Source organism: Genypterus blacodes, unplaced genomic scaffold, assembly GCF_046128005.1.
Source record: "Genypterus blacodes isolate CSIRO-AG114 ecotype Tasmania unplaced genomic scaffold, CSIRO-AGI_Gbla_v1 ptg000003l_1, whole genome shotgun sequence".
Classification (NCBI taxonomy): domain Eukaryota; kingdom Metazoa; phylum Chordata; class Actinopteri; order Ophidiiformes; family Ophidiidae; genus Genypterus; species Genypterus blacodes.
In genome coordinates, this window is record NW_027466817.1 from 4,231,978 (window position 1) to 4,258,360 (window position 26,383).

The 26,383-nt window shown below is 40.7% G+C and overlaps 1 protein-coding gene across 2 annotated transcripts; it reads left to right on the top strand.

Annotated features, from left to right (window-relative positions):
- The first annotated feature begins 1,511 nt into the window (after positions 1–1,511).
- On the top strand, positions 1,512–26,383 carry st3gal4 (ST3 beta-galactoside alpha-2,3-sialyltransferase 4). Of its 2 annotated transcripts, XM_076144919.1 has the most exons (11): positions 1,512–1,797; positions 9,761–9,832; positions 13,093–13,171; positions 13,487–13,576; positions 14,911–15,008; positions 15,445–15,508; positions 16,378–16,473; positions 18,236–18,425; positions 18,957–19,094; positions 24,749–24,901; positions 25,280–26,383. In XM_076144919.1, the coding sequence occupies exons 2-11, from the start codon at positions 9,811–9,813 to the stop codon at positions 25,367–25,369; spliced, it is 1,020 nt and encodes a 339-aa protein (XP_076001034.1). In that variant the 5' UTR covers positions 1,512–1,797; positions 9,761–9,810; the 3' UTR covers positions 25,370–26,383. The 2 variants fall into 2 exon arrangements, with proteins under 2 accessions (XP_076001034.1, XP_076001042.1); XM_076144927.1 differs by lacking the exons at positions 1,512–1,797; positions 18,957–19,094 and having other exon boundaries at positions 9,498–9,832.

Here is a 26,383-nt window from a genome sequence, read left to right on the forward strand (position 1 = left end):
GTGGACCGCCACATGATAAAGGCTGTGACATTCTATTCCTTGGCGTGCACAATTAGCGGACCAAGTGTCAATCAACCATCCAGTATGCTCGCAACCACAAATGAGTTTCCCTTATCTTGCACACCTTCTCTTCCTTCACCGACAAGCACACCATATCTCCACCACCAGCCCCCTGTTGGAGGCACTGTTGGAGGGCGTCACTTTTTTCCACCCAACTCCAAAAGGAGGCCATGTTGACATGTACCTGATGGGACCTCTGTCTCACTCCACTCGTTGGCTGGAAGCCGTCTGACACTGTCTTCATCTTTGTGTTTCAAAGTTGGCTAGAACTCTTCCCTGGGCCATGCAGCACCCTTCTTGTATATTTTGTGTAGGTCTTCAAACACCCAACCAACCAACCAAAAAAACAAACCAACAAGCCAGTGCAAGAGAAAACATAACCTCCTTGGTGTCAGTAACTGAGTAGCAGAACTGGAATGAGTTGGTAAAAGTGATGCATACTTCAGGCTCCACTCAAAATATTAATATATGCATAATAATATTATTATATTATAATAATATATATTATATATTATAATATATAATATATAATATAATATAATGATAATATTATATCCTATTACATCCTGTTCTGGATCGAGCTGGATTAACACAGGGGCCTGAAGTCCTTGGATATACAGTAATTCAGGAACAAATATGTTATGTTACTAACAGACAAATCCCTGTGTCCAGAAATAACAACCCACAGATGCAGACAGAGGTAGACAAAACAAAACTGCAGGGATTGAGGATAAAACATGTGGGCAACAATGGGCAACACGTTTTACAGAGAGGCTGTGGAAAACTGTGTAATAGGGGGAGTGATGTTTATAGCTGTGTGTGCAGCTAGAAATACGGAAGTAATGCAATAAATGCAAATGTTTAGATGTGTACTCAAAAGAGTAGATAAAAAGAAAGATATAAAAGTGTATAAGAGTAAATATCGATCTTATCTTATCAGCACAATTCATCCATGTATTTTTGTACTGTGTCAGGCCCTTATTTTTTAAGGCCTTTTCTTGTTTGCGCTATCCACTTTGCTGCTGTAACAATGTATATTTCACCATTGTGGGACGAAAAAAAGGATTATCTTATCTGATCTTAAATGCCACATTTTCAGAAACATCCCAAACTGAGATCCTTAAGATGAAGAAGATAATGAAGGAATTAGAGACTGATTGTTAAGGAATTCGCTCAAGCTTGTACTGTTATCTGTCCAACTGAGGGATTTATAGAATAAATACAATAGAAAAATATGTCCAGATGTGTTTCCCGTCTTGGACAGGACACGCGTATTTACGGCCGCTGCACACTCGACACGGAAAAGTTAGATCACCTCCGTCATTCCACACCAGCAACATCAGTATCTGCTTACATGTCTGCAAACAGGAATTTGGATCCATCGACCACCATTCGGCTCCCTTCGCGCATGCGCCGTAGCCGCGGAGAGAAGAGAACGCGTTGTTACAGAGCGAGTGTTCCCGTGGAGCTCCGTCTGCACGCCGAGGGTCACAAACCGCGGCGTGTACCCTGCTGCTGCTCATTCCTGGATCGTTTCGGTGGAGATGAACTTTGATACTGTCACCATCACATCAGTGTTTGTACGTGGGGGCGGACACACGCCTGTTTCTCCTTTTGTGTAGTGAATCATCTTAAAGCCATCAAAAGCAACGTGAACTTGGTTGCAACATCCCCCTGTACAGAACATTACAGCAGGACCTGCGGATTTGGACTCAGATAACGGAAGCAGAGCTGCTGGTAAGTGTGTGTGTGTGTACAAACCTTTCCAGTCATTGATCAGATCAAAGTGTGTGTGCGTTTGAAGGATGTATTGTGCCGTGATTTTGGGATGATTTGTTCAAACGTGTGGAATTGAATGAGTCTAACTCTTGATGTGTGGATTTGTGTAAATATGACTAATATGAAGTACACTGACAGATAGAGGGAGAGATTCAAAAGATTTCATTAACCCTTTTGTTGGAATTCTTGGATGTTCCCAGTTGAACAGATAAACTAAGAAAACTAATAGAAAGCATCATCATGTTGACAGTCACAGTTACAGACTGGACCAAGACAGAAAGTTAATTAAGGTGTCAAAAAATAGATGACACATGGAGAACACAATAGGAAAGCTGCAATATTTTGTCCATAAGAAATTATTTAAGTTGTTAAATGTTTCCCTTATATTAGCAGATGAACTGGTTTTAAAAATTTTGGCGACAGATCATGACATGTCCGTCTCCTGTCTCCAAAATGAGGGACATGATAGACATGTCTGAGAACTATGGGATCCATTCACTGATAATTGTGATTTTCTTTGTGATCAGTGTATTTAGTCTATTTTGCAACCGGTCTCTGTTAATAACCTTTTGTGTTCATAGTGACAATTTACTATATAGATGACAAATTCTCTAAGCTAGAACACCAATATTTTCAGTTTCTCTCAGCCCCTTATTATTGCAGCTACATACATTTGCTGAGTTTTTATAAACAGATGTTCCCTTATAAATGGAGTTCAGTGTTTGAGCACATTGTAGTAAAGCAGCTGACAGACCATGATAGTCCCTCTGCAGGAGTCACTCTGCCATGAAGTGCTCCTCCTTGATACATCTGTGCTCTGAATTTACATTTTAGGCTGTTATCGTCACACTCCAGTACACATGTTTTGAAAAGGAAGGGCCGCATGTCTTCATGAGACCCACATGTTCATTTTACAAGAAGACAGCCCAAAAAGAGAGAACAAATCTCCCAATAAGGCCTGTAAAATCCCCTCAGATTGGGTCTGCTGAATCAGAATCTTAACCAAACAGGAGTCCATTTAAGGGTTCAGAACATGAAGCAGAACAGGAACCTCTGCTTTAAGGGATTAGGAGAATGGGAAAGGTTACATGAGGACATAATTCAATGTGGTGACTTTCCACTACAAAGTGCTTTTATGTGATGAGACGCCTTGTGTCTGGCTTTCTGCCATATTGATCGTCACAGTTGGATTACAACAGCATATGCTGGACATCAGACCTGTAGATTAAAGTATCCATCATTATCTCCTTTAGACAACATAATCTTTATATCTGCTCACTCACAAGAGGCAAATTCTATTAGATATACTTTGGATTTGCCTTTTTACGTAATGATTTACAGGGATAATTACAGGTATTCTTGAATACATTCATGTTCTTTCTCTGCTTATTTGTTATTTTGCCTGTAATCAGCGGCTGGACTGTATTGGATTGCAGTGAATGACTACTTTCAGTCATTTGGATTCAGCCACTGATTGTAGCAGGCAGCTACATTGGGAGGGATTTTTTGTACCACAGATGTTGCATATTTAAGGAATTAGTGGCGTTGAGCACATTTCCACAAACCAAGAGGCAGAATGATTTGCCCTCTGCTGTAGAGAGTCTGCCATCCATCAATCAGATGAACTCAGACTTCAGTAACATCACTGGCGAGCTGAACAGAGCCTGGCCCTCTAAACGTGTCATTTCCTCATACAGTGGTGCTCAGGTTTCTAATACGAAGGTCCATGTGCTTTCAAGATGATCACTGGTGCTTTTGCGGTTTCTCCATGCCACATAAACACATTTTACTGTTAATCTGGTTACGCATTGCAGCCCAACAGAACACAACACATACAAAGCATATTCCACTTCCCAACCTCATTTTATGTCCTCTACAATACATATACAACATCTCAACCAAACAGGAATCACTTTAGGATTGTTACTTTTTTAATCACAAAGAAAACACAGATTAGGAGACTGTTAAGGGTTCATTTAAGGAAACGGCTGTATAGTCAAGGCTTCCAAGGAGGTTGTGTTCTCACCCACATCTGTTTTGATTTTTTGTGTTTGTTTGTTAGCAGGGTTACTCAAACCAGATTTGAACTAAATCAGGGGTGTTTGGCTTGATCCAGGGAAGAACCTACAGAATTCTGGTACTAATTTCAAGAATTCAGAAAAAAAGAAAAAAAGATTTCATAACATTGCGACATAGGCAATTTTTTTGATCTTTGCCAGTTTCTTCCAAGGTAATATTTAACCCATGATCAACTCACAATAAATGAAATTTGTTCCACATTGGGTGGAGTAAAACATTGTGTTATTGGGTGTTAGGGTGGAGTTTCTTCCCTTTTTTTCATGAAAGATGCAGAAGCTTTGTATCGCCCAGATCATGCTGACTCAGTAGTTTGCCATTTATTTATTAATATGTTAAGATGCGTTGGTATTCTTGTTATATTGATCTTAACATATGCATATTAATCACAGAAAACACACTCAATACTACTTTATCAAAAAGATCACTCCCCCTATTACACTAACTCCTCATCACAACATCATAAAGCTTATTGACACATTGTAGTATTTGGAAAGTCTTACTTATTTCTACCACCCAAACCTTACTATGTAATCTATTCCCATATTATTTAGATTATTATATTTCTAGACCTGATTATTTTCGTGCCCTTTAGGTGCTTTCACCCTCGTCACCCTAACCTCCCCTGACCCCGAGGAAGCGACATCATGATATAATGATGATAATTATTTATTTTTAGTTCAGTTTTCGTTAGTGACAGACCGCTAAACCACCAATTTAACATAAAATGGACCATTTCAGTATTACATTTTCATGCACCTGTCCAAGGCTGACCACTGGACCAGGAAAGATATTCTAGGGGAAACAGCCTGCCAGTAACAAGCGTTTAAGAATGAGTGAACATTGTTGTGTGATGCTATTTGACACATTTAATCTGGTGCTTTGTTGCATGATTTACTCCCTATGTGCCAGTGTTGCAAAGGAAACATAATGCCAATCAAATGCTACGCTGGTTCAGCCTGCTGATGTGGGAAGTCTGAGAAATTAAACAATTAAACAATTAAACAATTTAACAAAACTCAACTGAGCTGACTTTCTCTTCCAAACAACTAATTAAGACCATACTGTCTAAAGTAGTGAGTAGGAAAGTTAAACTGAGCCTTCAAAGAGTATGGGTGTACTTAAGTGGATGTAAACACACATGCACACGCACACGCGCGCACACACACACACGTACATGTTGTAATTATATAATTATACCTAAATTACAAATTAAACTGAATGTAATACCACATCAATGTCAAAAAAAGCCTTACTCTAAAAAAACTCTCTAAATGTAATTCTTTTCATCTTGTTCTTCAAATGCCAACATAGTCTTAGGAGCAGGGACTCTTGTGTCTTATCATTATGCAACGCTTCCCCAAATTCCCCAAGAAGAAGAAGAAGAAGAAAAGTTATTTTAACTTAGACTTAGTGGAGTTCCTGTTGTGAAATGCTGAGTCGATATTTTTATTCAAGATGCAAACTGAAGACACATGCATTTCATACATAGAGAGGTAGAAACAATGACAACAACTAATGATAATAAGCAATATGTAGGCAAAAACATGAAAATGCTGTTGCTTTGTTGCTTTGTTGCTTTGACAATGTCTTGCTGAAGTGAAGTTAGCAAATGCACCCATTCACACGTTCTAAGAATATTGTCTACCTGCTGCACGTACATCCTACTCCTGGCTTCAGACATCGCACTGACAGCAAACCTTCACTACAGGTTTTTGAGCATCCAGGAATAATTGTGGTCAAATTAAAGATGCACTGTGAGTTTGGGATCAGATGCACATGGAAGAAGTCTTTTCTTTCAGAATATTCCGTAAAAAAGTGGTGCAGACAAAGCTCAATCTAGTTCAAGTGAGTGCACACAAACCTATAGCGGTTCGATCCATTTGATTAGAATTTAGCTTCTTGGCACTTAATCTTGTTGTTCTCTCTGGACTAGATCCTTGCTTGTGTTATATGGAAATTTCATATGTACGTTCTAGTTACATAATGACTAAAATGTAAATGTAGACAGCAGTGTCTGTGCTTAGAATGAAAGAGAGAAGAGGCCTTATGGGCTATGAGGTCTTGCATATTTTATGGAAAATAAATGAGTAGCCTGAACTCAGTCGTCGTGGTTGACTAAGAGGCCCAGGATACTGAAGAAAAGCCATGTCCATAGACCTAAGATTCCCTCACCATGAATACTATTACAGAGAATCGGCATTTCCCATCAATTTCTCCCACTTACGGCAGCCTGAAGGTGCCATTTTTCATGCAGGCTCTTGCAGAACTAAAGGGTGGATTATGGCATGAAAGATGGACTCCATAAAATCGGTCAAATGTTACAAATGGACACCAGATGAAGCCCTTCTGACTGGATTAAAATCTGAGATTATGTGTTTTAGAGTCGATCCTCTATTGTGAGCCAGATGCACATGTGACCTTTTGAAATAATGTTTCTGGGTCAGATCAGCTGAACAGTGGGAGTGAGGGGGGGTTACACTGCAAATGTATGTATTTACCATGAAGGTAGTTGAGATTAATGAAAATACACACATTTAAACAGAGAGAGAAAGAGAGAGAGAGAGATTACTGTCATGACTGAGCTACAAGATCTTTTACTTTGTTTACAATCGACCCGCTTCTAACAATAAATCTGACGAGGCCAAGATTCATGATTAATTGAGAACCACCTAGTAATTTAGAATAGATCACTAATCAGAGGATAAAACATTAATATTTGTTGTGTTTAGCCCATATAATCCACACAGCCCCTCAGTCATTTTTGATAAGGGGCAGTTTTGTGGGGAGTAGATCGTATGCAAATGAGCCACAGCTCTGATTGGTTGTTTTAGATTACTGCAGTCAGCAAGGAACCCTCTGAAAATGATGCTCACCAACAATAATGTAGGGTCCAGGCACCTGCTGAGATCCAGCAGAGGATGGCAAAATATTTTCACCAGCTAAAAAAAGAGTAATCAGATTCCTTCCAGGCTCCATATGCAGCCTACCTAACATTCTTGGTGCTCACTTCTTCATACTCATTCATCTTTGTCATCTCTGATTTAGCCTTGGCTGGGGCTAAACACACTCAGTAGTGAGTGATTTTAGACACGCATTCCTCACTTCTCTGTTTTTGAGTCTTTCTCTGTAGGTGTGAGTCGACCATACTTCCCCTGCAACTGTGGCCAAAATAGGTGGATTAGCCAATACGGAATTCATTTCAAGATTCCTCTATTTGCTTTTAATGGAGGAATTGGATTGGCACTGTTTTCCATTTCGCACCTCCACAGCTGGTCTTCCACCTCCACCATCTGACTTTTTAAAATCAAATTACAATCATGCCTTTTCTATTCCCATTGGAATATTTCACCCATCTCAACAAGGATTTCTCTTCTATTGCAATTTTTATAATCCAATCTCAAAACCCATCTTGCGTTGTGTCTTTGTATAAATAATAATTGAATGTGCTATGTACTGTATATTGCACCTTTTCTCGCTCTGATGTCTTCCTTTTATATACAGCATTTGAGTGTATATGTGACCTCTGTACATGGTTCATCATCTTGTAATACATTTATTTAGTTTGAGCTATATCTGTGTCTATAGGTGTGTTCGGTTTCGGTTTATGCTGTATTCCTTCTGAGTGAGTTTGGTCAAGAAGGAGGTTGATCTGTTGAGTCAATAATGTTTTCTCATGAAGAGCCTTTGCCGGAATTACTGCTTCTTCATGAGAGCCGCATGATTTCATCTTTAATCACTGCAGTGTGTTACTAAGCTCTTTAAGCGGCCTGCATGGATTTCTCTCTTCATCCCCGAAGTAACTCTTGTTTGCCACATCGTTTTTAAGACTCTCAGTTGGTTCTGGTTCTGGTATCTGAGCTCAGACGGGGCCCAGGCTTGCCTTTGATTTGTTGATCCTTCATGCCAACCGTCATTGCCTCCCAGGGTCACACAACTCAGAGCTTGACCCTCTCTCTTCTTTCTGTGTGGACTCCTCCCCACACACTGTCTCACACACAGTTAGCCATTGTGCTGCTGTGATCTCTGTGAGGAGGTGCTGGCCTTCACTTCCCTGGCAGACATGTGGATCTGGTAACTCAGTTCAATCACATTCTGGGGGCCACACTATCAGAAAAAAGGGTTTGTCACTCAGCTTATTCAGCACTACATCCAAAACAGACCTAGTTTTTTAGTTTTGCTATTTATTTTGATTGAAGCAAACATTTGACATGACAGTGCGCATACAGTCCTCATACATTTTGAATGAATTCATACTCCTGTCTGCATATGTGGTTTCAGTTGTGGTTATAGGCGTAACCATTTCCCCCAAACGATATATCTCTCAAAAAGTGTGAACAAGTGAACAACAGAGACAAATACTTTCTTGAACATGACTGAATGACTTTGCCTTTGATTCTTAGATTGGCTTTACAACTATGTTTCATATGACCACAAAAAAGATGTATCTGGATTGTATTCCCTCTCCTCGCCTATCAGTGTGCTTGAATAGTGACATATAACAGCCCCTCACCCCTCCCTCTATTTCGCAATGGCTTAAGGATACAATGTACTTTCTTAAGACTCGAGAAACTCAAATGCACAATGAGGAACCACACTGATAAATTCTATCAGAGATGGCAATCTTTCCTCTCCTATTTCGCAGATCTACAGGCTATTTCCAGACCAGTGACTGAATACCAGAACACAGATCAGTTCCTTTTCATTTTATTTTATCATTTTATTTTGCATTTCAGGCGGTCCAAGACAGGGGTGTGTGAATGTGGTGTTGTATGACTGCGGGGTTTTGGGGTGGGACGCCATCTCTCTGGTTCTTTCCTTTCCTGTTTGTTTCTCCCCTATCTCTCTCTCTCTCTGTCACAACCTATGATGCCATTTGTACTAGCCTACATTGCTGTTTGACATCATCCTATAAGTTCTGTATGTACCCTATGACATCATTGCAACTCCAGCCCACTTGTATTTTTCCTCAGATTCTATGTATAAGGTTCAACAACAATAGTAGGGATAACACAACCTTCCTCCCTTCTCTCTATCTCTCTTTCTCCTCTTTCCCCTCTTTCTATATAAATAAAAAATGATCTCCAAAATATCCTACACCTGTATGCACAATGTCATGTACAATATCTGCTTCAATACAAAACAAATTGCAAAAAAAAAAAAGAACAGCTCCAACAAACAACCCAGCTGAAACACATACACTTCCATCAGTTTTATATTTCTGAAATGACACATTTCTGTGACTGGCAGGGGATTGGGTGTTTGTATTATAACCATTACACTCCAAGCATTGAAGAATTCAGCACAAAATTCAAGCCAAAAAAGTAGTTTTTTACTACTTATGATAGTTGTTCATCAGACATTAGAGTTCAAAACTTTCACCGCTTTCATTCCTATGGCATTTATTGTGAGGAGCCATCAAGCTGCATGACTCTGATCGGTTGTGTTACTTTACAACCTATAACAACACTGTCTTGTGCACTCTCTACTTCATTCTCATAGACCATTAGATGAGGGTGTTGCACACCCGACTCGGCTGGGTGTGTAAACTCAGCATGTCCACACTGAAGAACAATGTGCGTTAATCAGTATTTTTTATATTTTTGCGATTTGTTTTTATTGAAGCAAACATTTTACATGACATTGCTCATACAGTTATAGGGCATTTTGGAGATCGTTTTTTATACAGAAGGAGGAGATATAGAGAAAGAAAGAAGTTTATATTATTGTTATTGTATGGATACTAAAAATGGCATCGTAAGCGATATGTACGCATCATTTGCTCGGCTGTGATGATGAGTGGGAGATGCTAATACTTTGTTGTCTCTCCTTGTATACCCACCAGGATAACACCATGCACTGTGTAGACATGAGAGGGCCAAGGAGCATGTGAAGATGTCCCAGAAGGCAGCTAAAAGTAAGCTCTTCTGCTGTGGGTGGTCAGGAACATCTGTGCATGAAATGTTTCTATTGGATGTGGTTAAGCCTTTGTTCTCATTTGTTTTGGGAGTGCGTGGAATGACTTGACTGGGAACTTTCTCTCTTCAGCGATATAGTATTATTTCACATGCAATGAACGGAAGATTACTGTCCAAATGGAATCTGTAACAGCTCGGTCACTCAGTTTTTGCTTTAAAAAAATCAGCAGAATATGAGGACTTTTTCTTGTATTGAGTAGAGCAGTGGTTCTCAAACTTTTTACATCGGGTACCACCTCAGAAAATATTTGGCTCTCCAAGTACCACCACTATGGCCGATGTTAAAATACTAAGAATATTATTTAATTTGACCTTTGTCAGTCACAGCCACATGGCCACAAATTGGTACTAGAACTCTCATATGAACAACTCTCCTATATGGGGCAGGGGGCAGTCCCTCTTACACCCACAGCATGTTCTCTCACACACACTCTCACACTCTCACACACACACTCTCACACACTCACACACACACACACACACACACACACACACACACACACACACACACACACACACACACACACACACACAGCATGTGAGAACATTAATAACAACTGCATTTCATTCACAAACACGCATACATACAAACAAACACACGAGAACATAAATCAAAAACACAACCAACTGTACTTCAAACACACAGCATTTTGGCAACTTTGTATAACTCTAGGCCTGACAGAACAGAAAGTCCTCCTAGGCTGCACCATCATGCTCATATCTGACATAAACAAGTCAATAGGCAAAACCTGCATCATCAGTAGTCTCGTCCAGTTCGATGGAATAATAGCGACTATTCTTAATGCGTTCAATCAGTGTCTTCCTAACGTCATCTGCCATGGCTCCTATTCTCCGCGACACTGTGTCATTTGAAAGTGGCACCAACTTTAACTGTCGATCTTCTCGCCACACATAATCTGTACCATCTCTTTTGCTAATGGTAAACACAGCTGTTCACCGCTGACAGCTGACACAGCTGACACAGCTGACACAATTGTGTGGGGCTTACCTGCTTTCGCTATGCGGAGGTTGGACAGAGGGCACGATAAGAAGCCTCCTGCGCTTTAACCACAGGTGCACCACTGAACTGAATTGCGCATTTGGACTGCCTCAGTTCATCACGTTTGCGTACAAAAAACTCCACTGGTTTGTCTTTCAGCATTGTGTGTTTTGTTGTAAGATGCCGTTTGAGATGCGATGGTTCCATGGACTCATTGCTGAGATCATCACCACATACCACACACTGTGGCTTTGGCTCGTCCTCCGTCCCGCATTTTTCCGTATTGTTTTTCGCTTTTTGCAGCCAGCTACCGGTGCTGTGGACACTTCACACTACTTATGTTGCTGCTAACGTTCGCACTCCGTTCACCGTCGTTCATGCTGTTTAAAATATCCTTCTCCTGATCCGCAGACTTCGTCCTTTTAGTTCCCCTCTGGAGCCACGACTTAAGTGGATTTGGACCGCTCATACGTTTTTCATCCTATCTCCGCTTACCACCTTCCCAGATAAGTTTAGCCTGTAATAGTCAGCTAATAGTTGACATTTGCACGCAGCGCCACTATCGGTAAGGGGTAGTAGTGTGCCGTGTGCAAACATTTATTTTAAGTCGCATTTCAATTTTCCACCGGTGGTACGCGGGCCCCCGCGGGTACCACAGTTTGAGAATAACTGGAGTAGAGTTTGAAACGGAGAGTGTTCCACAAGTCTCTATATGTGTCCCTGCCAAACTGTATGTACAGCAGGCATCTGTAAAACATTTTTAGATAGTCTTATGTAATCTAGTATCTTCAGCCATTGAACCTTGGACACGTTTCAGCCTTTAGATGTCGTGTTTACTCCAGATGTTGCATATAACGGTACAATCTTGGGAAGAAGGAATCTTTGATCTGTTTCTGTCGTTTGTCTTCCTTTTTGGTTTAAAAGGAAGACAAACCCCTTTTCATGCTATTTGTTTTTATTGAAGCAAACATTTTACATGACATTCAATTGCATACCATTGTAGGGTAGTTTGGGGATCATTGTTATACAGAAAGAGGGGGGAGAGAGAGAGAGAGAGAGAGAGAGAGAGAGAGAGAGAGAGAGAGAGAGAGAGAGAGAGAGAGAGAGAGAGAGAGAGAGAGAGAGGTTGTGATATCCCTACTATTGTTGCTGAACTTTATGGCCCCGATTATTTATTGATAGAATACAAGGGGATGTATTTCGGTTAGGAAGACTTCACTGCTTTATTTCTTGATGATGTCATGCTGATATGTGACTTCAGGCTGAATTGATAATCAGTCAATTTCTGTCTTTGTACAATAAAAAAAGCAATTCTTTGCTTTTAATGTCGTCATTTGCTTAACCTTAAAGCAGATGTTTGGTTTTAAAAGTCATGTTTTGGCACCAGTTCCAAAGAAAGTAAATTGATACCCAAGATCAATAAACTGAATTTCATGTGTGAGATTCATGGATTTCCCTTTTAAAGTTATAGTCACAAAGCTGCAATATGAGCGTAAACCACCTTTTGTGTTTCAAAAGGCTGTGTCACTTATTTTTTGACTTTGGTAATATTGTCTGATCCAAAGGGCAGAAAGCTTAGCCACCCTGCCCACTGCACATGACTGGGAATGACAGAGAAAGGTTTGGAAAATATAGAAAAGATGAGATTCCTGATGATAATTTAATGAAGTAATGGCAGCAATTTCTGGCTTTGCACGACTGAAAAGGGGTTTTCCAGAACTCACTTGGTAATCAGAGAGCAGCCAAGCATATAGCACTCATGAATCCTGCTCTATCTGAATTTCCCCTAATTCCATTCAGCCCGAGCCCAAACTAATCTTATTCAACTAATTCAAAGTATATGCAGTTATAATGAGACTGGTATTTCAAGATGGAGTTTACTGTCATTTTAAATAGCGTAGTTGACCACAATAACATAATATAGAGTCCAAAAATAACTAAAATCAAAAATAAAAAGTGAATAGAAATATTTTTTTGCTCTTTGAGGTACACATTGAAAACTATTGGTGGATTGTTACCTCGTGATTGCTGCTGTTATCTTTATAGAGCATATAAGGCAATTTGAAATGACCCATTAACAGGCATTATTCAGTCTCCTCTTCCTCTCTTACTGCACATCCACCAGAAATGTCACGTTAGTGTGTCAATGTTTTGTATATAACAATGATTGATGAAGGAATTGTTCTTGTCCTCTTTCAGCATGGTGCCTCAGGCTTCTACCAGTTATCCTCTTCATCTGCTTTGCCACATTTTACTATTCCTATGGCTTCACTCAGAGGTAAATATTCTTTCTATCTTTCTCCTTCTTTCTTTCTTTCTTCCCTTACAGATGTCCACTTCTGGTAAAAAAGAAACCTTCTGAGGTCTGCAGTGCTGAGTCACGAGATTTTGACGACCCATGTTAATTCATTCATCATTGTAATGAGTCAGTGGTCCAAACTGCGAACAACTGGTCAATTGTAGCTCTCACACATGCCATCCTTTGCACTTTTTGAGAGTTCTGCATCCAATTTCTTTGGCATACTGCCTTTCTCAGAAGTCAGCAGCAGTATGTGTGCCAGTTGTGGTGATTGTCAGTGTGCCTTTCTTTCAGCTTTGGAGGCACCAGCAAGTCTCCCATCAGCAGCAAGCTGTCGTGTGGCGGCTGGCTAACCCAGAAGAAGTGGGAGAGCCTTAACTTTGAGTGAGTAATGGCACGTCTGTGTTTTTTTTAACAAAATGAGGGAGTGGATGGCAAATTTAGGGAGAGCGGCGTGCCAACATTTTTATTTGAACATAAGGTGCCAGCCTCCTTGGAAGTGAGAGCTGCTCTTACCCAGTCATAAAGACAATTCAGCATATTCTGTGTGAGAAAGAACAGAACTTCTAATGAAAGATTTTCCACCTAAATCACTATTACAGGACGGTTCAAGTGGAAAGTCTTGGTGAAATGTTTGAGAGGGAGACTTGATATTGAGCACCAGCAGCTCTGAAAAGCTGCTTTTGGTAAAGACGCAGACAATAGCTTGTTTGTCCTCCTCAGGTTCTGCGTTGTTAAATAATCATTATTCAACTGCCCACATTTCTTTTCACTTGCACTTCTTAGTTTATTCAGCTGTCTATTTACTGTTGGGGTTTTGTGTGCTTGGTTGCAAAATGGTGATATGGTCTACATCTGTGGCTCGGCCCAACCTTCCCAAAGGTCACTGTTTATTTCTACAACCCAGCAGACCTTCCCCAGTCGCCTTTTAACAACTCTAAAACCTTCATAGTCCTTTCCACATATTCAGCTCTAATGGCCCCTTAAGATGGAAGTGATTTGCATTTTCAGGGGATGTTGTCTGTTGATCAGTCAGATCACTCACTTACTTAATTACCACTGCCACTAGGAGGCCTGCCATGTCATAGACAGTGACATTTCTGTAATTAGAACCCCCCAAGAGATTCATTCTGATCTCTTCAGTGAGCTAGCTGGCACATGGGGGCAGTAAATGTCTGAGAGACTCACTGTCAACGGCAGTAGGTCATAAAGCATTAAAGCAGTCATTTAAATTCAACACAGAGGCGACTGTAGGGCACACACGGCTGTGTTTTCATAAGCATTCCTGTACAACCTGCCACATTTGTCTCACTCCACAGGCTCTGTAAGTGTTATTGTTTTTGTTCCCTCCTTAAGCACTAGGAATGAGTACAGTAGATTTAATGAAGGGAATCTGTAGACATGACATCATCTAAACATTTAGTTGATTTGGTTTGCTCATAATCATTTTCGTTTACCTTCCTAACAGAGCATTTGGTAAAGTCAAATAGTTTTCTATGTTCCAACTCTTACAGGCTGGCTGAAATAGATCAGATTGTCCTTTGTCTAGTTTGGTAGCCAGAAGTTCAGTATTCAACACATTTTTCTTCATCTTGTGGCTTACACCTCATTCATTACACCTCCCCTCACCCCCAGCCGTTAAACCATCCTGTAATACCCTGCATAGATACAATTAAATGGGTTGCACAGTATTAAGTTGTCATTATGTTCCCTTGCAGCGTTAGCAGACAGACGCAGCTCTTTCTGAAACTGGAGGATTTCTTCTGGCGGGAGCGTCTGTCAAGGCTGGCATTACCTTATGGCATTAAAGGCAGCGGTATGTTGGATCTGCATTATCCCCTTTCTGTTTGCGTTACTCAGCACTTCTGTCACAGCCTGCTTGTTCTTACTGTAGCTGCTGTATGAAAGTGTTCTCCTACCCGAGGCTGGATTTGTGCTGGATCCTAACATAATTACTGCTTTACTAACCATTTTAAAGCTGTGGAAATGTTCCATTAAACCTGAAAATGAAATTATAATGAAAATGAAAATTATAGTGCTTTCGATCACGGCAGAACACAAACCCTCGCCAAGGACAAGCACTAGAGACTGTGGCTCTAATAATGCCTATTGACAAAAATTTGTGGAGCATGCCGATGTCCTGTGTTTCTTGCTGTTAATTAGAGTGAAACTTTTTACAGTTGTATTATGTTTTATGTGACATTTTCACCTTAAGCCTCTGTCTGCATTCTGTCTCCTTCTTTCCTTCACAGAGCTGCTGCTACTGAAGGTTTTAGCTGGTATTGCCCGTTATGATGTGCCAGCCAACATTGAAAAGTAAGTAAAAAACACTCTTAAGCCAACTTGACATATGACACAGAAGGTCAACTTTTTATTGCTGAAACCAAACTTGTTTTATTATGAATGAACACATCCAACCTCTGATTTTTATCTTTTATCCTCAATATAGGCTAAAGATCAGAAGTTGGGGCACTGTGTGAATGGATACAATAATTAATGCACATATTTTAACAAGTGTTCTCTTTGCTCCATTTTAGATCAAAGTAAATTGTATTTTAATTTTTACAATTATAGGGATTACTATGAAAATCTGCCTTTTGACTAACTGGCACATTTTCTTTTTGTCTTTCTTATTGAAGAAAGTCGTTGACATGACAGTGAGCATTTTGGAGATTGTTTTTGTAAACAGAGAGGGAGAAAAAAACCAACTCAACCCCAGCAACCATACCATCAGTTACAGAAAAAAATGCATGAAAGCGAATTAATTTATTTAGTGGTCACAAAGAAAACGATAACAAAAAAGAAAAAATAGAAACCCATGCAGTCTGGCACAACCTGCAGACTCAATTTGTTAAGTAAGTTAAGCATGGTTACCTTGGAAGCTAGAGCTAGAACTCATCAGTGTGATGCTCTTTGAGTGTAAGATGAGGATGTCATGTCTGAGTTGAGCCCTTTCAGATGACAGCAAACCTTGGATCTGTTAATAGGATTGCCCATAACATGAGTGATCGAAATATAATAATAATCAAAATCAGTTTCAAAGTACACAGTGTAGTCATGAAAGCACTGCTACAGCAATTCATGGCCCATACACTTCTAATATAGATAAAAAGAGAGAGAGGGGCTTAAAACTGCTACTATGCACATTAATGTGTGTGTGTGTGTGTGTGTGTGTGTCTCCTCAGCATTGAATGCAGAACTTGTGTCGTCATAGGAAATGGCTTCGGTATTAAGAACAGTTCCTTGGGGAGTGTCATCAACAAATATGATGTGGTCATTCGGTAAGTACAAAATGACATCACCTCTTAAACATGCCAGGGTTGAATCCTAAAACTCTCACATACACCCCTTTTTGCTTTTTCTCTTCAAATGCAAAGCTCTAAAACAGGACATTTGGATTTCTTTTGCAGATTTGATGTTGTTTGTTTTTGCCTTGACACCAGGGGAAGAAGCATGAAGTCTGGCTTTTAAATATGTAGCAGCTCGTTAATGTGTCGGTTATCATTCGCGTTTACTGTGCTCTGTAGTTGAGTCATCCTCCCTTCCTTCCTGTGCCTTTACATCCATTCATTACTATTACAGTCATTACTATTACATCACATACACAGAAATGAAAACTTAAGTGTGGGCAAATGTGCAAAATCCACAAGTTGCGTAAAAGTCTTAAGCAATCCAGTTTTATGACTTTGAATCTTACTGAACTGAAACATTCAATTGCGTATTTAATAATAAGGGACGGTATCCAACTGTCTGAATCTGACCCTGACATAGAGTGTACAAGCTGTTAGGTCAAGTCAGGCACTTGAGAAGGGAAAGGGGATTTAGTTTACCCTGGGACACAGGCACTCTGCAAACCTGATTTTACAGTCTTGGAATGAACACATGCATTCAGAGTTTTTATAAGCCTCTTTCAAACAGACAGAATTTGGCCGGGCCACAATGCATTTTTTTCCTTTCCCCCCTCCTAACATCTCTCCCTCTCTTCTCAGAAGCTAATCATTCTCTGTCAAGGCACATTGAGGTTATTGACATTGAGAATTCGAAGCAAAAGATACCTGATGGATTTACAGCATGAGGCTTTTTCTCTCCATCTGACACCAGCCTGCAGACTAAACACAAAATACTATACAAGACTTCAATTGAATATGATGCTGACAAGATGATATATTTTAAACATAGCTGTGTGTTATGTTTCATGAAGCGGTCTGCTACTGTGCAGGTCACTTCAATGATCTACTGCTTTAGGAATCAGTAACACTATGGGAAGTTACTATCTAGCATCTATGAAGAACAGTGATACAGTGTCAGTCAGTAGTTCAGGTTTGGAAACATGTGAAAAAATAATAGACAGGACAATGACAACATGTGAAAAGGATAGAAGGATGTTAGGTTGGGCTTGAGTGTTTGTGTGGTTAAACACACTCCTCAGGCCTCCTGGATGCTACAGGTCACAGGCAACTTGTTCAGCCTAGACTCTGGATATAGATTAGAAATGTAAGATATACAAAATTGATGAACCAACAGCTAGATTTCTATGAATCATTGAGTGAGCTGCATCAATGAATAATGTCACCCTCCAAAAAATAAAAATCAGAACTTTGCCTTGCAGTTGCAACCTTGGTACATTTTGTACTGAATGTAATTGCTGTGGGGACAATAGAACATATTTTTCTGCAAAGCGTGCCTTTAGTTGGTGAAGATGTATGAATCTGGTCTCATATTGGCTGGTATTTTATGAAGACCTAATAATTTACACCAGCTGTGTACTCTGTTTATTTTACCTGTGCCTGAACCTGAACAGATCATCCACATTTCTATCCTTTTAAATGTTCTAGTTTCCTACTGGAACAGTCTGTTGTTGGCTTGCGTTTGTTTTAAAAAAGGATGGATGTTGCAATATTTCGAGGTGGATCAAGCACAAGTACATTTTTGCAATATTACTGGTGTACGTGTATGTGTGTGTGTGTACAATGGTGTGAATCAAAACGTGTGAAAAAAAACCAATCAGGTGTTGTTTGGGCTTACTGTTTCTTATGGTCTCAGGATGAATGACTCCCCAGTTCGAGGCTATGAGGAGGACGTAGGGAACAAGACCACCATGAGGTTCTTCTACCCCGAGTCGGCCTCCCACAACCCGGAACTGCACAATGACCCCGACACGCTCATGGTCCTGGTGCCTTTCAAACAACAAGATCTACAATGGATCAAAGAGATCCTCTATAATGAGAAGAGGGTACAGTACACACACATACATAGACACACAGACACACTCACACATGCACCACTTTCTTCCTCTCCGTTTCTTTCTCACACAAACACACACACTCCTTTTAGCTTTTCCATCCACAGCAGGAACAAACTTAAGTTAACAAGTTAAAAGTTTCAACTTCAGTGATAGCAGCATCCTTCAGAGTTAAATGTGGTTTCCATAGCCAAAACACCCCCTCCTGTCCCCCTCTCTCTCTCTCTCTCTCTCTCTCTCTCTCTCTCTCTCTCGCTCTCTCTCTTTCTCTCTCTCTAGCTCCCGGCATCTCCGGCCTCTTTGTGCTAATAGTTGCAGGGTCATTAACCTCTAATTTTGGCTTCGATTTAGACTAGAATTGAGGGTGTCGTAGGTTGAATGCGTCTGTTTGTGTAAACGAACTGTTGTGTGCTGACCCAAAGTGGCAGTCTCTTCATGTTTTTCCGTGCCCCTGTCTGTTTGTCCGTCTGTCTGTTTGTGTGTCTGTCTGTCGGTCTGCCTGTCTGTCTATGTGTATCCCAGGTGAGCAAAGGCTTTTGGAAGGCCCCTCCCCAAATCTGGTTGGGTGATGTCAGTAAAATCAGAGTGCTGGACCCCCACTTTTTGCAACACACAGCAGACAGACTGCTCCACATCCCTTTCGTCCCCAAAAGTAAACAGGTGAGAGATTATCATTCATTCACTGAGCTGCAGGTGGACCACATTTTGGACCAAGTTTTTATCTGATACACATTAACCTAAACCTAAATATAACCAATAAAGAAACAGAACAATGTAAAACAGACTACCTAAACATCATCATCTGTTCTATTGAGATTTTCACACCGTTTTTGAAGCATTTGTTCCCGGCCCCTTAAGGTTTCCCCTCATTGTTTGGTTTGTTTGGCCATGTGAAGTTATCAATGTTGGATCTGCACCATGTCTGTCATTGATTTTGATCATCAATGAATCTACTGAATATTTAAATTATCAATCGAGTAACTGATATCAGTGAAGTATGTATTCTGCATATGTGTACACCGGAGTCTTTTGCTTACAGTAAGCGAGACAAGAAAATTGCAAATGACCAAACCCAGCTAATAATACATATATCATGGTGTTTGGCCAAATTGATATTGATCGATGAGTTAAAATGATACCTTACGATAACAACATATAAGCCATGGTGTTGTGAGGTACAAATAATGAACATATTGTCATAATGATAGTGATTTATGCTGTAATCCAAACAAAGTTATTCTTAGGCAACTGGATTTGCTGGTAAAGGCTTGAAGACGTTGACAGACTGGTGTCTGTCAAGGATTTAACCTGATCAGTCATTATCAGGGTCGTACTGCTGATAGTCCCCCTGGTTGTTGTTATTGTAGTGATTGGAGTTATTGGAGTCCCCTGTCGCCAGGTGTGGGTGGCAGTCGAGGGGTTCTCATTTCTGCTGTTACGTTAGTTGGGTTAGAGGCTGGTTTCTCTGTCTTTACTTAGATAGCCCCTTTTTTGCTCTTCTTTCAAACCATCTGTCTTCCCTATCCTGGATGTGTATGTTGTTGTCCTTCAAGGAGTGACCCTTGTCTTTAAAGTGAAAGTGAACTGCTGAGTGTTGTTCTGAGGAGCTGGCCCTCCCGTGTTGAGCCATGTGTTTGTTTAGTGGTTGTTTGTTTCCCTGAGTGCACTCCTCCCTGCACTGGACTGCATACACCAGGTTGCTCTTCTTGTGCAAGTAGTTTACTTGCCATTTGTAGACGTCGGCCAGTAAGTGGTGCGTTGTCACTTAAGGATGTGATCTGTGATGATGCTTCATATTTTCATTGGTTGTTATTTGGACATGCAGAGAGAGAGCGAGAGAGAGAGAGAGAGAGAGAGAGAGAGAGAGAGAGAGAGAGAGAGAGAGAGAGAGAGAGAGAGAGAGAGAATGTAATGCATGGATCCTTTTTCTGTATCATGTATCTTAAAGAAGAAGAATCTAAGCATTAGTGCCAAGGTAGGGTGCTTAGGCCTTTTCCCGTCCTAAGAGGGGCTGTACTTATATAGCACGTTTCTCCAAAGTGCTTTACAATGACCTCACATTCACCCATTCATACACTGATGTAAGGAGCACACCACGCAAGACTCCAACCTGCACACCAGCAGCAGTTCAGGGTTCAGGGTCTTGCTCAATAACACTTCGACAGGGCTCTCTAGGAAGAGTCTGGAATCGAACCAGTAACCGATCTACCATCCTGAGCCATGTCGCCCTTTGCCTTCTGCGATATCACTGACTCGTCTTCATCTTTGACCTTTAATGGTGTTTAATCGATTGGTCACTTATAATTAATAAATTATGGCAACCCTGAACAGCATCAAAACAAAACTGGGACCTGAGTGGTTGAATGTAGTTTGATTATGATCTGAAGTACTTTTGAGCAATCTACAAGCGGATCCATTGATTTGTGTTGCATTTAATATAGCTATTCCAGCATAGATAGCTCCTTATTCAGCACAACCTAAACAAGCCTCAATTCCCCGGAAATCACCGGGGATGTCTAAGGCAGTGGTTCTTCTCTCCTGCTCTTCCAGACGACTTCAGCTCTGATTTTCCCACGGGAATCTTGTGACAACAGATCCATGCCTGTTGGTTCCCTTCCTCATATCCCTTCTTCTCTCCCTTCTGCCCTTTACTGCCTCGCATATGAATGTTAACCAGGCTGGGTAAGCCGCGCGCTGATTAGCCACGGCTCTTCAATTGAGAAGTCTTGAACCTTGTAATAAACAATTTACTGTAAGTAGCTCTTTTCTGGAATCGTAGCTGGGTCAATACATGTTTTGTGGATCCAATTACTGGGAAACATGATTAAGATTAGCTTCTGCTCAGTATTGCAGCAGCTCATTACAAGATAAGCCCTTCATGTTTTCCAGGCCGCGTAGTGAATCTCTTCGAAATAATTGGCTCTTGAAACGGAGCCAAAACACTGTATACATTTCAGAATAGGAATCAGCAGCAGGAATTTTGAACGTAATGACAGTTGGTGTCTACTTGGTGTCTTTGTTGGGTTTTCATGATGCAACGGTTTATAATTTCAGTACATGCTGTGATGTCATCAATAGATATATCAATAAGAATGTAGACATAGATAACAAATGAGAAGATTATGTCAACAGAACACAGCAGAAACAAAGAAAGAAGTTGGACTGTAACTCTATAAGTCATGAGACAGACTTTAGAGTGGGGGTTGCGCACTGGGGAAACCATGACTCAGGACATTTTTAGTTGTGTACCATTGATTGTTTTTGTTTCACAAATTGGATCTGTTCTCCCTCTTGGCGGAAGAGATGTTAGATTACGAAACACCCTCAGATTCAACTCTGGCTATTACTCATGTACGATTATGTTTTTATTGGCTCATTGTGTTCCATCAGCCATGCGGGACTTCTTGTATGTTTGTTGCCGATTGTCTCTGTGTGTCCCTGTGTCATGAGACAGCAGGGGCGCGTTAGCCCCTTTTGGACAGTGCAAACACAAGAGGCTGGTGCAGGGCAGTAAGGCAGGGACCGCACGGGCGATCAGCGTGCTCGCCTCACGTGAGCTCTGCACCATCTGCACGCGCTGTATGGAAAGGCCAGCTGCAGGAGGAAGATTGAGGAAGCTGCAGGGATGACCGGAGATGCTGCTTGAAGTTAAAGCTGCAGTAATCAATATTTTTGATGCTATCAATGACTCAAATGACTGCATGTCATTTGGAAGGGTTGCTCCTGGTGGCCAAGTTTCAGACGCTCTCCACTGTCTTGCTTCCAGCTGTAGAAAGCAGCTGTCATTAAAAAGCTGCACAATTTATTTCAGTTTAAAAGTATCAAACTAATATCCAAATACTTTCCTCAGTAGTTGGTGGAGTCAAAAACAAGGCAGTTATGTAAACGAAACACATCCTTGTGGGTTGCACTTGTTGATCTGTCTCTACCGAATATGCAGCAAGCAACTGTTTGCTTATAACATTTGGCACAATAATGTAAGATGATAATATATGAGGACTGTGATTTGGTCTGCTTGTTTTGGAGGTCTTTTGTGTGAACAAATGTTGATTATTGGAGCTTTACATTTGTTAGTGTAAATTTCATCATTTCATCATTATCATTATAGTACCCCAAAGTTCTTTGAGGATATCTTAATTTAAGATTATTACACATAAATTAGGTTTCACTTGTTTTTTTAGCAATAGTAACTTTCTGGCTGCTACAGTTATGCAACCCTATTGTAGCTACTCTCCAGTCTCCCGGCTCCCTTGTTATCTCAGAGACTCACTCTGCACCCCACATGCACAATCTTGGCAGACGTCCACCACCCCATCATGCCAGCACCTCCCCTGAGCCCAAGAACACAATAGAAGGGACAGACTGGTGGGAGTGTAGCTAATGCCTCCTGCCAGTCAGCCCGCCAAATACACAAGTACCCCCTCCAACACACGCACGCACGCACGCGCACGCACACACACACACACACACACACACACACACACACACACACACACACACACACACACACACACACACACACACACACACACACACACACAAGCTCTTACACAACTTTTCTGTCTTCGTTCTTTTCTCTTGCTGTCTATTTTCTAAGCACACGTGAACAAACACACAATACTCTCATGTTCACACACACCAACACACCCCTGTTCCCCAAACTGATGTTTTTGGTGATCTCTTGCAAGTCTGGCCTGCAGTGGCGACAATATGCAGCCGGTCTGCCCCCCCCTCCCCTCTCTCTCGCTAAGGCTCCACAGGCTGTCATCCAAAGTATGTGCAAAGCCTCCTCAGAGCTCTGGTGTTCATTGGTGTGCTGGAGACCACATGAGGCAAATAGACACAGAATGTCAGCTGCATCCCATCCAGAGGCGCTCATCAGTTTGTGAATTTAAAAAAAAGACAATAATAAAACAAGTTCATGCTTAATGCATTAACACATTGTTTTGGTGGAAGGCTCTAGAGAGGAAAGACGAACAAGCATGTTTGTGAAACCTTGAGATGGTCTGTTACTATTCAGCAGAGTTCACATCCATTTTGAGATTCCACTGACTTGTATGAAAGACTCACCACTGAAACCCAGATCACACATGCATACATTTCCTGCAGAGGAAGCCAGGCCCACACACTAAGGTGATTTGAGACATGAAGATTTCCTGTCTGTTCACACAGATCATAACAAGCTCAAGTATATAGTGTAATCAAATATAACACTGTTACAGAAAGAAGCAAAGTGCAATCTCCTCTTTTTGTCAGCTTGATTCTTCTAAGGGCTTAGTTGCCAGGTCTGTGCACAGTGTCTAAGACATTGAAAGCAGTTTTGTTTCATCTGAAGCTATGGACAGTTGACTCTGGCTTTGTAACAAATAACAGCAAATAGATTCAGGAATAAAAGAGGCTCTTTGAAGCATCAGCATGTGAAGTGCTGGAATACTGCACAATAGAACCTCCCCTTCTAGCAGCTGTCAAGCAGAGGACATGTCATGATGGCATGGAAACGGATAAAGGACAGAGATACTGAAAGGTTGCTGGATAAATGTGCAGTATTTTGGAGAGGGATGGAAAGAGAGACGCTGCTCTATCTCCAGGTCATGTGGAAATGATTCTCTTTCTCCCTGCTGCTGTGAACATGGATAATCATTAACAGAGTCATAAGGGAAACAGCAAAAAACACAGAGAAATCTCAGTGCACCTTAAGAGCCTGCAACATTGCAAGCATGTGTTTACTCCTTGTCCCACATTAGTTTTACATGTTAGAAAGATGACAGCAGGATAAGCTAATTCCCTTTCATTTTCAGCACAGTTGTCAAGAAGAGCCAGATCACAAGTTTCAAGCAAGTGAAGCTACACTGGAACAGAGAAAGATGATCTCAATCTATTTTTAAGGCAAGATTGGAGATAAAAAAGACATGGTGCTTTAAGATTTGTTGAATATTATCCAGGGTATGACAGCACGCTTAGTTATTTCTGAGTCAGATAGCCGAATTTCACCAGTGAAAATCAATGAGCTTTGTCATAGTAGCTTAGAATCTGGAAGATCTTGCCAGATAACGTATATATTTAGGTTCACACCAGATTTGCTCAGGAAAGCGCTTGTGATTTGTCTGATGAATGACAAATTGAGGTTCTGTTGCTCTCTATTACCATCTAGTGGACACATTTTGGGCTGCATGGTTCCTGCCTGGTTTCAGTGATTGCGACACATTCAACTGTAACCTTCAATAAACTAAAAGCCTTGAACAAATATTTGAATGGAGGAGCACCAGCAGACAAAATGCTTCAAGTGGACTGTCATGGACTTTTGTTTGTTTCAGTTGCCGATTCATCCCACCACGGGCATCCTCGCTGTGTTTGTGGCTCTCAACTATTGTGATGTGGTCCATATTGCTGGTTTTGGATACCCAACCTCCAAGAACCACAAGCAACCTATCCATTATTATGGATACAACACTATGAAGTCTATGAAGGTGGGTAGCACATCGGTCAGAGTGATCCTGAATACAACTCGGTGTGAAATAAATGAAAATAACATTTGAAGATCAGAACATCTGAATGAATATCTAACTTGTACCTGATGCTACAGATTGATCAGTTCAGTCGGATGTTCAATTTGTTCAATTTGTTGGATATCTTATTAACCCGCAAGTTTCTGCTAGTGTGAACACTGCATGTGATGTTCTGAGTTAGGATACCAAATACTTCAAATAGTGGGATACAAACCCCCCCCCAGGGACAGTGAGCTCACTTATTGGATCCATACTCTAAACACAATGAAGCCTTTTGGACTTAACCATGCAACAATCTGTCAAGCTTCCACTAATGATGCACGTCTTTCTCTGTTGCAGAATTCATACCATGACCTCAACCATGAAGCTGAGGCCTTAAAAAAACTGGAGGATTCAGGAGCCATTTTCTACCTGCATCCACATTCATGACGTGCAAACACGCACAAGGTCATAGCTGGTAGCCTCCTCAATGTCCCACTTTTCTTTGAATCCAATCCTGATCTAACACCGAATCTGATTTGAATTGGTGTGAGTTGTCAGATCCAAATCAGATTGAATGTGCCTTGTGTGGCCCAAGAGGACTCTGGATTGAGGCAGGAGATGACACTGATCCAGATCCGGAGCAGGATTTAGCACCTCTGACACCTTGTATTCTGTTGATCTAACAGAAATTAAATTTGCGGTGACTATCATGTTCCAATACAGATCAACCTTTTTGCAAAATCGTTTTTTGAACCTTTTGAACCTTTTGACTCTTAACCCTCTCTAGGCTAATTAGGAGGAGATTAGAGTATTCATGTATCGACTCAGTGCTACAAAGTGATGCACAGTGATCTTTGTGTGACACCCAGTACCAACAAAAGCAGGGTGAGGTTTGTTGGCCAAATGGGACTTAAGAGGTGTTATTTATTTGGGCCATGATGTAAAATAGTTATAATTTCCTTATTATACGAACCAACATTTCCAGATCTACAGCCATAAATGTAAATTGAGTATGCTTGAGTGTGTGTGTGTGTGTGTGTGTGTGTGTGTGTGTGTGTGTGTGTGTCCAGAGAGCAGAGAGCATTGTCCCTGAATATTTTTTTATGCAGTATCCTCAATGACTAAAAAGAATTTTCAGTTTCGTCGCATCAGCAGTCTTTTCTTTTCAGATCTAATGTGTCACTACTTTTCAATAAAAAGGTTCTCAGAATCTGTGAGGAATTTTTAGGACATGCAGTTTACATTTTAGTTGCAGTGAAATGTAACCTGATGTAATGGACTGGAAATACCACATTTTCTTATGTATTTTGGATATTTCTGGATTTTGATTAAATCATTTCTTTTGATTTTTTTTAATTTATTGAATTTTGCCTTGTTTTCATTTTAGAATAGTACTGGTGAATCAGTACCACTGAATGTGTTTTGTACAGTTTGAAATTTCTATTAAAAATGAAAACCAAA

Coding starts and splice junctions, on each gene's coding strand:
- st3gal4 (XM_076144919.1), top strand. CDS start 9,811: ATGTCCCAGAAGGCAGCTAAAA. Junction 9,833..13,092: donor GTCCCAGAAGGCAGCTAAAA/GTAAGCTCTTCT, acceptor GTCCTCTTTCAG/CATGGTGCCTCAGGCTTCTA. Junction 24,902..25,279: donor ACACTATGAAGTCTATGAAG/GTGGGTAGCACA, acceptor TCTCTGTTGCAG/AATTCATACCATGACCTCAA.